This window comes from Symphodus melops, assembly GCF_947650265.1.
Source record: "Symphodus melops genome assembly, chromosome: 16".
NCBI lineage: Eukaryota > Metazoa > Chordata > Actinopteri > Labriformes > Labridae > Symphodus > Symphodus melops.
Window position 1 is genome coordinate 16,836,303 of NC_136706.1, and position 14,827 is coordinate 16,851,129.

Below are 14,827 nucleotides of genomic sequence, written 5' to 3' on the forward strand. Positions count from 1 at the left end.
TAGGACATTACACTCTTGAGACTTTAAAACAAAAAGTGTTAATGAGAAATTGGGCAACCAGAAAGAGAGAGAGCTGGACAGAGAGAGTATTGACAGGCAGGCCTGTTATCTGTTAGTGTTGTGCAGGCAGCAGCTGCACTGAAGGCTTGACCTCACTTCCTAACTATGCAGGCGGATTCTCCAGAACTAGATACATTTCTTAAACGGTTCGAAGCCCAACAGAGAAACTATCTGAACTATTTGTCTGTCAGTGAAATATCTTAGACCGGACAGGAACATTCCGAATTGCAGCCAGAAAACAAGTCAAATTATTCAGAACAACATTAAGTTTGTGTTATGTGACTGTGTTTCCTGTCTTTCACAACACTGTCTCATTTTGCGTCGACTTGATTGAAACACAATAAAGTCATGAAGATGTCCTTTAGCACAGCTTGTAAATTATTGTAAAATTACAACTTTAAAACACACAATTCCCGTTTGCATCGCTTTTTTTTTAACCTCCACATAATCCACTACCTCTTTAACATTACTTATTTTCTCATGAGAAGAGTGTAAAGTATGTGCATTTACAGGATGTTAGTCCTGATTTTCCCTCAAAATGAGGAAGAAAACAGCCTTTGTGTTTAGCTATGATCTGAAAAGGTTTACCCTTTGAATCTTTCATTTCCTCTCTGAAGTCAGGGCTATTTGGTTGTTTGCTGTACAACCTTCATCTCAATATTGCCCCTTTACATTGCTAAAAAAAAAAACCCTCTCCATTTACTGTGTCCACATGGACCAGATTTAGTGCCACTCCAGGTTCACAGAGGGTGAAGCAATACTTCAGTTGAGAGCAGAAACAAATAGTCTGTTGTTGTTGATCTACGAGAATCCTTTTGCCTTGTCACTACCTAAAAATGCATGGAGTGAATATGGAGGGAAAATAGACTGGGGAAATGGAAAGTCAGTAGAGAAAAGTAAATAAACACAGCTCTGATGGAGGCCTGGAAAATCTGGAAACTGCTTTGACACTTTCCAGGTCTTGATAGAGTCTGGGATTACACAGGAGTCATAGACGTGGTCGTAATTTTGCCACATACTGGTAGCAACAGTGTTCTTGGTTACACATTTTGACCTTGGACAATGACCTTTTTGACAGCACCTCAATCCCAATTTAATCCCAAATTTAGCCAACACTCATTTAGAACACTCATAATCAAATCAAACACAAAAATAATTTGGGAAGTACGAGGAAATAAATGCCAAAGAGAGAGGTTAACAACAAGAGCTGAGATCAAAATCTTTATTGAGACCTCTGGGAGAAGTCAAGAGAAGGTTTTTGTAGTGTTGAAACACATTTTCTATGGATTTCGATCCAGTATGCATGGAGGTCGATGAAAAATGTAAAAAAAAATTGACTAAAAAACAAAAAAGTATGGTGACGTCGGATTTTACCAGAGATACATTTTACATTTTGACGATTCAAACACTGACAGTGTTTTTGACCTTCTTTGAGCACTTTTTTTCCCACTTATCTCTCTAAAGCGGAAATGGGCTTCCATATGAGAGAGAACAGAGGGCTATGAGAACAAAAATAAGGAAATAATGGGGACCAGACCATACGGCAATGAACTCTACACTCACACAAACACACAGATGCGGGTAGACACAGATAAACACTCACATCTGCAGACACAGTCACACGCAAATGCTCACTTATATAATTACACAGGCCAAAGACAGATGGAGGAGCACTTAAACTCAATGTGAAAAACATTTAGACTGTGTTGAGAAAGCACAAAGCAAAACTGCCAATTGTATCCCAGCATGCTTTGACTTGAAAATCAACAGTGTAACCATTACTAACCAACGGAGGATCACTTCATGCATTGAAGCCCTTTTTCATGATGTACATCATCATTAGTGAATAATGAGGAATACTTGGGAAGTCTTTAGCTGTCTCTGAACACACAATCCTGAACACATCCTGGCTCTGACTTAATGTTGGCTTTGCTCTAATGGCGGACGTGTCATATTACTTTCAGAGAGAGGACATTGTTTTTCATTATCCTGACACATGGACTGTTGTTTTTCATTTTCCTGACACACTGTGTAGCAACTTGTTCGATTGCACTCGGTGACATGTAGTGCACTGCAGCATAACTTTGAGCTCTAAAGGCTTAAAAAATCTGCTGTTTTTTAAAGTGTCTTTCTATCCAAATGTAAAAAGTGTCAAACTTTTTTCTTCTAACCAAATTAATTGCATCTCCTTTTGTTGGTAATTCAAAATAAGTTGGGATTCTGATTTGTGATGCACACGTTTTCTGTTAGGGAAAGAAAGGGACTCAATTCAATTTAAAAAAAAACTATTTGTCCATATACTTAAAGTGTAATACTTATAAAATCACTTTGATGACTTTTTAAGTGGTCATGAAAAAAACAAAAAGTAGTTTTAACATTGATTCTGAAAGGGTCCGTCAAGTTACCTGAGGCCATGTTTTATTCTTGTCCATTTATTTAAGTATTGTTGTCATTTCCTGTTTAATGTTGGTACTTGGCTCCTTTAATATTTAAATGTGCAATGTGTGCCATTTGTGTGTGTGTGTGTGTGTTTGTGTGTGTGTGTGTATACACACACACACACACACACACACACACACACACATATATATATATATATATATATATATATATACATACACATTTTTTCCTAAGTCAGGACCCACACAGTTATTCTTTATCCTGAACTAAATGTTTATCAAAGTAACAATGATGAAGAAACGCCCTTGACCACATAAAAGTAGTCCTATCTAAACCCAATCCACAATGTCTCCAAAACCTTCACAATAACTTATTTTGTCCCAAACCATCACTTTTCCTTCAACCAAACCATAACCATAGCACTGTCACATTATAAAACATACTTGCCAGCATATGTCATTGAGACTGAAGTGCTACTCATCCTCGACTTTGTGAGGCATTGTAAATGCTGCATACATTTTCTATGGCTATGACACACTTGGCAAAAAGAAAGTTGGCAATGCTTTCTTGCAATGGAGGTTTCCACCAACAATCGCCCACTGTGGATATTGTTTCTCCCATGCGAGTGAGACTTCACTCATTTGGTACTCCAAACCATCCAACAAAACTTTCCCTTTATAGGATTTTCAATAAATAAGTTTCTGTCTCAGTAACAGACAACATTTTGACTACAAGAGATTTAATGCCAGAAAAAAAAGTTAACACAGGTAGTTTAAAGTACTTACAAATCTAGGAGTGCAAGGGAAGTGAAGTATATCATTATAACTTTAGAAATAACATGGAAAACAGTTTGCAGTATGTAAAAAGTATTGCACAGTGACTCATAGGGCCCTTTAAAGAAGTGAGCTTCTTTAAAGATTACTATTCTGGCGTTTTAGCCTCGTTCTGACAAGACAGCTGCAGATAGGAAATACAGGGAGAGAGAACTATAACAACTATAGTGTCCTGTTTGTGATCATTTTAAAACTGGCTCTCACACTTCTGTGTGTGGGTGTGCCTGAATAGGACATTTTTACATGTCCTAGTGTCATAATTAACTCACAGTATTAAGTAGGGTGAGTGATAATAATTTAGCTTTTATTCGTTAGATGCCTTCATACCAGCTTAGATTTCCACTAATGTGTAATTCTACACTAAATCATTGCTCTCATTCTTCTGTCTCACTCCTTTTTCTTCCCATTAATTTCTCTTAGTGTCCCTTTCCCTTTTTTTTTCACGGTTTCCTGCCATTCCCTCCCTCACCCCTGTTTTTTCCAATCCATTATTTGTTATATGATACATTTAATTCCCCCCTCTTTTTGTTTCACTTCATATCAGTGTTCTTCTCCCCATAACTCCCTTTTCAAGTTTTCTGCAGCCTGTCTCCCATCTAACCTCTTTGCTGTCTCTAAAGTTTTACCCCAATTTTTTTCTCCATCACCTCTTTCTGTCATTATCTTGACCGAAACATCATCTGCTCGCCTGACCCTTTGATAAGCTAATTGACAGAATTCATTATTTCCCATCATCACAAAGGGATTTCTTGTTCCGATATCCTCCTAACCACAGCCTTACTTTCACAAACATACACTGGAGATGAGATAAAAGCTCACATTCAGTCGTGTTTATAGTTATTGATAAAGAGGTTTGTGGTGGGCACATTGATAGATTTTGGTGATGGTGTCACAGTGATCTAATGGTTCAAGAGATGCTTTTGACTGGAAAGGACAGTGAGTCCTTTGAAATGTTTTCAGCTCTTCTGGGCTGTAATGCGTGTGCAGTTGTTTTTCAAAAGAGACTCATTCACTTCCACGTTCACTGGTTGTGTCTTCTGTAAACTAATTAAAAAAAAAGTACTATTGTAATTGTTTTTTTAAACTTAAATTAATTATAAATAACCCAGAATATCAACCATGATGACCACCACCTAATTCTAAATCATTTATTCTCATATGGCATGATATTAAAATCCATTAATTTAAGCCTTTCATCATTGTTATAACTGTAAAAATGTCTCTTCAAGCTGCTTGACTTAAGCTGCTATGTTCAACATTATCTGTTCTTTCCTCTTTATTGGTCTGGAGATAATATTTGTTATAAATTATAATTATAGCACTTTTCTAAATACTCAAAGATGCTTAACAAAGAAAAACAAAACAACAAAAAGAAAGCTTTTGTAATCTACAAATAAAGACAGGCTGATTGATACTCTTTATGTAATGCACATTGAGGTAATAAATGATAATAAAAAAGTTGCTAATGAATAGAAAATATGCTTTAGTATTGTAAACGTTTGGTCTTTGAGCATATCAAATAGTTCTCCTTTTTTAACAGCCGTATCTGACAAAATGTGGTGTTCTTTGCGATGATAAAATCAATGAATAACTAATATAAATTCTGTGATAATATTAATAATAATGGTCAAGCTATACTTAGATTTGTTTTCTTGTGTTTGTGATTGATCATAATGATTAATTTGTTTAATAATAAGAGATATTGAAATGGATTGGAAAATGGTGAATGTATAGTGCTTCTCTCAACATCTGACCACTGATAGCAGTTGTAGCTTTGTCAAATGTCCATAACTGTCGTGTCTCTTCTCTTGCAATGAAAAAAAAAGTGTCCATCAGTATTGACTTTAACCTATTCATAAACATTCATACACTGCAGACAAAGCAGCGGGACATACTGAGGGTTAAGTATCTTGCCAAAGGAAACAATCGCCAAATGGCCAACTGACTCTGCTGACCTAAGATTTAAAAAAAAACAGATGCTGCCTTTGTGAGTAATTATAAAAGCCCAACTATGCAGTAATTCCTCCCGTTAAGCTCCTCTATCTCACACACACACACACACACACATTCAAACACAGAGAACAGGTGACATTATGAGATGCCCTTCGACAGCCGATTGTAGGGTTTTTGTAGGCTCTGATTGGTTCTGCTCTTAGTCATGCATGGCAGTTGCAGAAAGGAAAGCCAGTGAGTTCGTGTGTTGAACATTGATTGGTTATACAGTGTGATATTTGAATAAGTGTATGTCAGCGATACAGCATCTGTGTGCATGTGTTAGCTGATGGTATGCCCTGGCACTCCACACTGTCTGACGATGCGCCCGCATAGATTACCATGGACTTTCAGATAATCGAATCATTTACAGAGGACCTCTTTATGAGCCAACACCTGACACACAGACATACACATATAGTGAACAAGGGTCATGGTTAATTAGACAGTGCTGTTGACTCACTGAATAGTGATGAAGAGAATCCTGTTGGTGTCATTCAAATGTGTTTTTCAGTCAAAGAACACTGGCGGCCAAATTGACACAATTCAAAGTCGGGCACTGCCCTTCCTGTTAGATATGGACCATTTTAGTAAAAAGAGTCTTGGACACTACATGGAACTTAGTGAGGAGACTGCAGGCTGAAGTACACATCTTTATAAGCATTCACAGGAACCTATTTGGCACCAATTCCAACAGTACACAGAATATTTCCTCTACAGCAAACAATGGTCAATAGTTTTGAAAGCTGGAGAAAAAAAACATTATATTTTCATTTGTATGTGTGCAGATGAAAGCTGCTGCAACATGTGTGCATGTCGACTTCTTCGAGAGTTCATGTGAATGAAAATCTGCCTGACCCTGAGGGGTCCCTGTGCGTGTATATGTGTACATGTACAGTTTGTGCCTTTGCTAAGCATGTGTGCAAGTGTGTGAAACCACATTTGCGTATGAAACTTTCTCTTTTTTTTCCAAACTTCTTATTCTGTCTTTCCAAGAAGAAATCACCCATGTCTGGTTTTTAAAGCATCCTGAGAAAGGACCAAGTGAAGAGGACAGCAGGCAGCAGGGGAGCAGTTATTATCATCTGGTCAACAGATGGGAGGAACTGGGCAGATTTTCTTTCTCATCAACTAATCTCAATCTTTCCTATAAAAAGTCCAACATAATAAACCTCAATTGCAAATTCAACACACAAGAGACTGAATGACTTCTGACCTTTTTTTTGTCTTCCTTGGGTAAGTGAGAGAAAAACAGACACGGGGGATTTTCGTTTATGAAACAGGAGAGAAGGATGCCCAAGACATGTGAAAAAATGCATGCCCTGCAAATCCAGTTGAAAGAAACAACTACCTTGAAAAACAGAAAAACATTTTTTATATCCTCCTGAAAATGACCTCACTCGAACACAGCAATGGGTTCCAGAGAGCACCAAAACACATCACACCCTTGCTCTAAAGAATTGCTCTCCCAAGAAAGGATTGGCTGCAGTGAAGAGAAACAAATGTGATTTTTGTAGGAAAAAATAATAATTAAATAATAGAAGGAATTGTTGATTAGATTTTGGAATGATTTGTGCCCAAAGCAATGAAGACTATGTTCTTTTGTAGTTTAGTCAAATACAAAATATTCTACTGCATTAATTTACAGAAATAGATAGATTCTTCATTGTGGCTTTTCATTAATTTATCTACTTCAGCACCGGATTGCACCAGTTGTGCGCCATTAATGTAGCCCAGTTTGATTATAAGGTAAGGTTTAATTTACGACAGAGTAAGTTGCACCAGTTAAGAAGTTCTAACTGGCTGTTTGGTGTATAAGCTTGTGTTTTAGTTGAAGATTAAACACGCTAGATTATAGTTTTAGTTGTTGTTATATTATCAATCAAAATATGTCCTCATATTTCACATACTTTGCTGTTAATGGTTTACACACATTGTTACTGGATTAATGAAAATTATTGGAAGTAATTTTCAACTGTAAGTCAGTACAGGAGATGCAGCACTACAATAAACCTGGCATTAAAAAAAAGCTTTTCACTGATTGGCCACAGGAAATGAAAACATCATGTCTGCAATTCCATTTTTTTTAGTTTGGAAGTAGATCTCAACCAAAGACAGAACTTAAATATAGCTGGTGCAACAGGTCAAGGCACATCACAGAGCTTCCATGTTTTGTTTTGTAATGCTACATATTAAAAAAAAAACTGGTATACTGCTGTAGAGCTATCCCTTTGCTTCCAATACATTTTTTCAGACACACTTTAATAACAGTCTGCTTCACTCTGTTTATAATGTGTGGACCAAAATCAGCAGTAGTTTCATTTTCCTACTGTAATTCATTTATCTTTTTTGTTGACGTGACTTCTTCTGTTTCTGGACTCATTACAAGATCAAGTTAGGCTTTTATAAATCACAATCTTAAACAGCCATTGACCCCAATCCAGGCCTTTCCTGGCAGAACTACTTGAGATTAAGAATCTGCATTTCTTACATTGTTTAGTTTTTAATGAACCTTTTCTGTGTCAGGATGAAGTCACCGGACAGGGTTTCTTGTTAAAGGATAGAAGCAGAACACACAATGATTCATTCAAGTGTGTTTTAGTGTATGAATCAGAGTGCTCTCTGTAGTGGGACGTGAAATAGTGTTTACAAGAAGGCAGCTGCAGTGTCACAAAGAGTTTCAACTTTCACTCAACTTTTTATCAGTGGAAAAAGACAGCGACAGATAGAGTTCGTTGATATGGTGTGTTGAACACAGGATCTAGTAAATCACATTTTAAAGTGTTTTAGTGTCACAACTGTTACTCTGCCGGGAAAGAACCCCGAAAATATTTCTGGAAAAAAAAAAAGAGAGAAAGACAACCTATCAAATTTATGTCCTTTTTGTCTAAAAGTACAATTCTGGATTACTACTTAGACTCACAGGTCCCTCTTGATAACTACAATTACTAGTTACAACCATAAGTAATTCTCTTACATGTTAACTAATTCCTCATTGTTTTACTTTTATAGCCATTAGGAGACAGAAATGTCTGCAGATTTGACTCAGAGTGAAAAACTGCTGACCTACAAGGCAGGTTAAATAAATGGAAATAAACAAAGAAACTTTATGAAAAAAAGTGTCTTAAACATACTATAGGCTACAGAGCAGATTCTGTTGTCCACTGCTTTGAATTAAGGGTGAAGCAAAGACAACAGAGGCAACAGGATGAGATTACACAGCACATAGGAGACAAATCACAGAGAATCCTTTGGTATGTTTTGTCTAGGACAAACACATCCTGCTTCAAGGCAGAACAAAGTGCTTTTCCCACAATTCACACTCCAACTGACTTTACACACAGTTGAGGTACTGTGCTACTGTGCTACAGTCAGTCCGTGTATAATAAAAGCAATCAGTGTATTTACTACAAACCACTGTAGAGGTATGCAGACTATCAAAGTGGGAAACATCATTTCTGGGTGCTTAGACATTAAGCTGTCAGTGTGCACACACAGCTCAAGGTTGAAAATAAAACAGGCTCCATTTCACAGAGGGGGGCCTCTTCCCTGCATGAACAAGCACATAAACAAGTAGACTAGTGCAACACCATTCTAATACTTGTATACAATGCTTGTTATATAATTTTAAATTCTAGATTTTTAAGGTTTGGACACCACCTCAGTTGAGAATCACTAGTGGGGAAATAAAGAGAATATCTGGTCTTACTAGTAAGGCTGTCTAACTTCTGGACTGACCAGCAAACATCTGAAAATAGCAAAACAGTGATATCACACTTGACTATTGATGTAGCCGTTGTCAGCAGTTAAATGTGAAAATGTGGTTTTGATTCAACAAAAATGCTGATGATTACATTTGCTGTACAATGATTACGATGACGTCTTTGGGTTTTTCCCATCACCGTTTGGTCCCACTCAGAGCTGGGCATCTGTTAAACCTCCGATTTGATTCTCTTTATGAAACAAGGGAAGTTATTTTGCTCAAAGTAAAAAAAAAAAGGAGTTCATTGTATAAAGGCAACAAACCACATCTACTAAAGTGTTTTGATTCCAATATTTAATCTATTCCATTCAAAGCATAAAGGCATACTAGCCTAACAGAATAATAGTAGGAAGGAAGGGTTGCCTAAGATGATGTATAAGAGACTTTCATTTTTTCTAGGCAAACTGAACATGGGCTGTGCACTGAATGACACAGCCTCACAGAAAAGGCCCATCAACTGATTCATTGTTCATCTGCTGCTGCTGAAATGTTGAAATAACCATCACAGAGGTATCAGACTACGCATACCAAGAAGAGTTAGACAAAGACACAAGAGGTTTGAGTGTAAAACAATAGTGTATAGCTAGATCGAGGTAAGCTAGAAAGTAGAAAGCTCGCTGGCTCACTAGCAAGACAGAGAGAAAAACAGACAGACAGGTAGACACAGGTAGACAGGCAGACAGAGACATAGAAAGACAGACAGGTAGGTAATATTATATATATAGTACTTCCTTACCCAAGACAATCACAACTGTTTTCAGCAGAGACATCATGGTATCCCGGTTGCGTCGTGGTCCAGAGCTATGCCGTGACATCCTCATGGTCCTCTGGCGCACATAGACAAAGATGTGGGCATAAAGCGTTACCATAACAACAAATGTCACGAGGTTAAACACCGCCCAGAAAACCAGGTATGAGTTGCTGTAAAGCGGGGCCATGTTGGAGCAAGACTTAATGCTACAGATACAGTTCCAGCCCACACTGGGGATGGCCCCCATAACTATGGACATGGTCCAGATTATGACTATCACCACCACCACACGTCGGTTACTCATGCGTGTGTGTAACTGCATGCGAAACACGGTGATATGCCGCTCTATGGCGATGGCTAGCAGGTTGGCCACAGATGCTGTTAGACTTGTATCGATCAAGCCTTGGCGCAGCAGCCACGTGGAAACAGTCAGACGCCTCGTGTTTGGTCCCGTGTTGAACATCAAGTAGAAGTACGCAAGTCCAGCAAAGAAGTCAGCAGCTGCCAGGTTTGCCATCAGGTAGTATATGGGGAAGTGGAACCTCCTGTTGACGTAGATGGCGATCATGACGAGAAGGTTCGCAAGCATGATAAAGATGCACACGGTGATTCCTAAACCCATCACCAGTCTGCTGACGGTGTTCCAGTCAGAAGCAAGGTACTTGCCACTTCGGTTGTAGAAGAAGGCGATGGTCTCATTGTAGTAGCACTGTTCTTCATCCATGGTGGAAGTGACGCTTTCTGTTGGAGAAAATATGTCAGATGTTAAAAAAAAAGTCAGTACTGATGTTAAGGCTATGAATAACACGTTAAGGTTACAAACCATTTAGATATGGTGATTAATCCCTGATAATCACTTGGTAAATAATTATAATTTCCTAAAACTGTATTTATAAAAGACAGGCTTATTTTCAGATACAGATCACATCTGGTTGTTCATCCCCAGTTGGCAACTGGACTAATCCCATATGAGTGGAATTTGTAATATTACAGAAGAGATCCAACAAGTTTGGAGTTTCCCAGGTCCCAAGGGTTTGAAATACAGGAACATTTGATTCAGATGACTGCATAGGTTTCTGTGCACATGAAACCTTAAATCAAAAAAGATGAGCTCAAATGTATTCAAAGAAGAATTAAGCTGTCTGTGATGGGTGAGTGTTTGGAAAAAAATGTTTGCAGGGTAAGTCTGGTTTAGCAACATTATGAAATCGGTTGCTTTGGCGCACAACAAAAAGTCTCTAAATGCAATTGCACTGTCCTAAAACAGAGTGCAGTATGACTCCCCATCACAGACAATGTGCATTTGTTGACAAGCAGAGTAATGGTGTTGTTAGAAGCCAAAGAACTTGTCAACTGACAAAGTACACTTTACCAGATGTTGCACGAATATGACCCTGCTAGCATCTACTGCCAGACACAACTTTTAGCGTAAACTACATTTGTACACAAGCCTAAAGCATAACTTGTAAAGCTGTAAAACATGAGACAATAATGACGTCCAAAGAAGAAGAAACAACCATGGCGACCACTCGCTGGCTGAGTCTTTCCTAACTGTGGATGTTTTTGTTATTTCTGAGGCGCTAACAAAAAACCTCTTCATTCTTCCAAAGCTACCACGCAGCTCAGAGGATGAAACGGGCCCGTGCTGCACAGACAAAAGGGTTTTTGAAACAACAGTAACCGTTTAAAATGATGTCATAAAGTGGTCCACTTCCTTGTTTGAGCATGGTTGTGTTCGCCCTCCCGCAGACCGAACTCGAGTGCACATGAATGGTGTAGAGACCAACTTTTCAAGCGGACTCAGGCCTGGTACCTGATTACAAAACGAGTACAGTATAGTAGGTTTGTGTTCCCATTATGTTAAATGAACCAGACTTTGGGGTTAAGCATACTTACATCTGGTTATGTGTTCCAAATGTAAAACCACCCTAAGTGTAATATCCTCTCTGTCTTTATTGTTTGAGCACATGAGCTACTTTTATGCAATGGTCAAGAATGGGTTAATCTTCTTTCAGGGTAAGTGCATGTATTCCTCTTTCATAACCTTCCACACAAAGCAGCACAGAAGAAACATGTGGACTTAAACTGGTTCCAGAAACATGGGAAAATAAAAATCCCCTTTGGATTATCCTCAAATGATAAGTTGTCATTGTTTGTGTGTCTGCGTATTGTGACTGGGTTATTACAAATGTAGAAAACAACCACCGTTAAGAAATAAAAACGAGCTTTATAAGAGCAAATGATCTAAACAGGTTTGTTTGAAACAACACTTGTATTGTCTACAAGTCACAGTCAACAGCAACACTATACAAAGGTGGTGTGTGTCTTTTGTGCATGCATGCCTGCTTGCTATGCTGTGCTGTGTGAACAAACACTGGAGGGAAATGATACTGAAACTTTTTTTTGCATCTGGTTGTTTTATGAAAATTCTTCACACTTTCATAAAGAGTGCTAACAGGAATGCGTGTTTGTAAGAAGCTCCCGACTGGCACAGATGCTGGTTCCTGTCGTACATTTTTTGAGACACTTTACCGAAAGCAGGACCTCAGGACAAGCGGATAGGAGTGTGTTTAAATTGAAAAAGGAGAGAGAGAAGGGGTAAAAACACAGCAGGGACAAGGACTGCAGAAACAAAAAGAAGTTCTGCTTTGAAGGCAAAGTGTTTTTCTACAAATCCCTCTGATTTGATTTACTTTCTTATAATGCCACTCAAATCCTCTAAGCTCTTGTTTCTCCCTGCAGCGACACAGTAAACATCTTCCCTCTGCCAAAACTTGAACTGCGAACATGAAGGATTTTCTCCTGGTCTAATTTACAATTTTGGAAACACTACTACAACCTCCAGCTCTGAAAAAGTCAAATGAAAAGTAAAGTCATTCTCGTGGGAAATGAGGCCGTGTTGAAAACTATGGAAATGAAAGTTATTTCATATATATATTTTTCAACTCTTGCAACTCTACTATTACAGAGAACTATATTTTAAAGGAAACATATTGTGTGACGGCCATAATATTCAAGATATATTACATGATGTAGAACGTTAAATCTAACGTTAGCAACAAGGCATCATTTCTTTCCTTGATAGGCTTTTTTTCCCCATCTGATTCAATAACTTCTACATGTAGCCCGTTTGTACATTCTCAATCAAGCCAAAAGTAATTAGGACTATCAACTATACAGTACACTCATAATGTTGGCAGCAGACACCATCTTTATATTTCTTAGCTAAAACGGATGTATATGAAGAATAGAAGTGCACTAATAACTTAAAGAAGGTATTTCTAATCAATGAAATAATAAACACTTTCAGGAACTATGTTTATACTTCCAATTTCCTGAGGTGGGCCGATAAGGGTCTCCATTGGCGGAGTTGTTTGCTTGGAGTGGCTGTTAAATGTTATTTCATGCACTGAAATAGCAATGGAACATTCTATTAGCTGTATTGAATTATTGCTAATGCTGTGCAGCTCCAGACAAGCCGGATGTATCTGTTTTGTTTCAGCACGTTGATTTCTGAACAGACATGTACAAAAAAAACACAGTCCTGGATTTGCTTTAATAAGGTTGTGTTTTTATTTATCACCTTTTTTCTACATAAATTACCGACGCAAATTTCCGTGTTACTTCAGAACTTCATTATTACAACTCTTTCTCGCAAACGTTTGCTAATTATTTGTAATGCTATCATTGATGTGATGTTAACATTTTATTGTTGTAAACATCACATTGTATACACTTTATAAACTGGTTGTTTTTAATATATATGTATAAAAAGTATTTGTTAATGATTACTAAATGATGTGTAATCCATCTTTGGCTATAATAAAGTTGGAACTAAACATTTGAAAACCTGAAAAGTATCTATAAACATTATCTGGATGCTTATTGTACTGGTGTTAATAATACTTTGTGAATGATTCATGAAAACTGTGCATAGCTTCTATAGATTGCTTTTTGGGTGGTCATTAAAGTTAGAACAACATATTTTAATCTTTTGTTCCAACTTTATAATAACCATCCAAATGCTTTTCATCGATGCTTCACAAAATAAGAATTATTTATACTTTATTAATCCCAAGAGGGGAAATCTGTTTCAATGAACATGAACATACACATAGGCCGAAATACACACACATGCACAAATAGGATCCTATGGCTATGCAGTTATGGAGGGGTCTTACAGTGAAGGGGCTGCCCACAGTGAGCACTCCAGAGCTGATTTTTGGGTTCGGTGCCTTGTTCAAGGGCACCTCAGCAGTGCTCAGGAAGTTGACTGGCACCTCACTAGCTACCAGGCCAATTTCCAGACTTGGTCCGTGCTGGGACTTGAATTGGCGACCATGTGTTTCCCAAATTCAAGTCCTTACAGACTGAGTTACTGCTGCCCCAATTATTAACCATTAACAAAGTGTTACAAATATCTGCTCCATGTTTATCTGTCATTTTTATATACGTTTTATAAACCATCTCTTAAAGGTTTATATATCAATTTTTATTTGTAAAAAATCAGTTTATAAAGTGTATAAAATGTTATAATCTGTGCAACAATAAACCGTTAACACAACATCAATGATAACATTATAAATCAATAGAAAATATCATGAACTATAATTTCTTTGTTAACATTGAAATAACTATTGACGTGTTCATTGATAATTTACCCTTTATCAATGATGGTTATTGTAAAGTGTTACCAAAACATATTATATTTATAGGATAACATGAAAATAATAACTATAGTAAGAATCATGGGTCAGACATCAAGATAGGACAATATTCTGGAAATACACTACTTAATTTGTAATCAGAAAACATCAATTTCCTGTGTGTAATGGGTCTGTGTCTGTGGTGATACTTAATTATTTTAGAAAGGGCATTATCGAACCTCAATGTAATTTGAGGTTTTTAATTATTACTTTAAACTAGAGAAGCAATCACTCAGCCATTACAGTAAGAGGCAGTGAAAGGAGCTGCTGAGTTACATCAGCAGCACTAATGCAGGATAGATAGCAAGGGAGCCTCCAGGAC

At 37.5% G+C, this 14,827-nt stretch overlaps 1 protein-coding gene across 1 annotated transcript in view; it reads right to left on the minus strand.

The window, feature by feature from the left end:
• The window catches only part of lpar1 (lysophosphatidic acid receptor 1), a 37,861-nt gene that overhangs the window by 7,084 nt on the left and 15,950 nt on the right, over positions 1-14,827 (minus strand). Inside the window, exon 2 of the mRNA XM_079364185.1 lies at positions 9,785-10,540. Coding sequence (XP_079220311.1) covers positions 9,785-10,523 — 739 coding nt within the window. The 5' untranslated portion in view covers positions 10,524-10,540. The remainder of the gene's footprint in view (positions 1-9,784; positions 10,541-14,827) is intronic.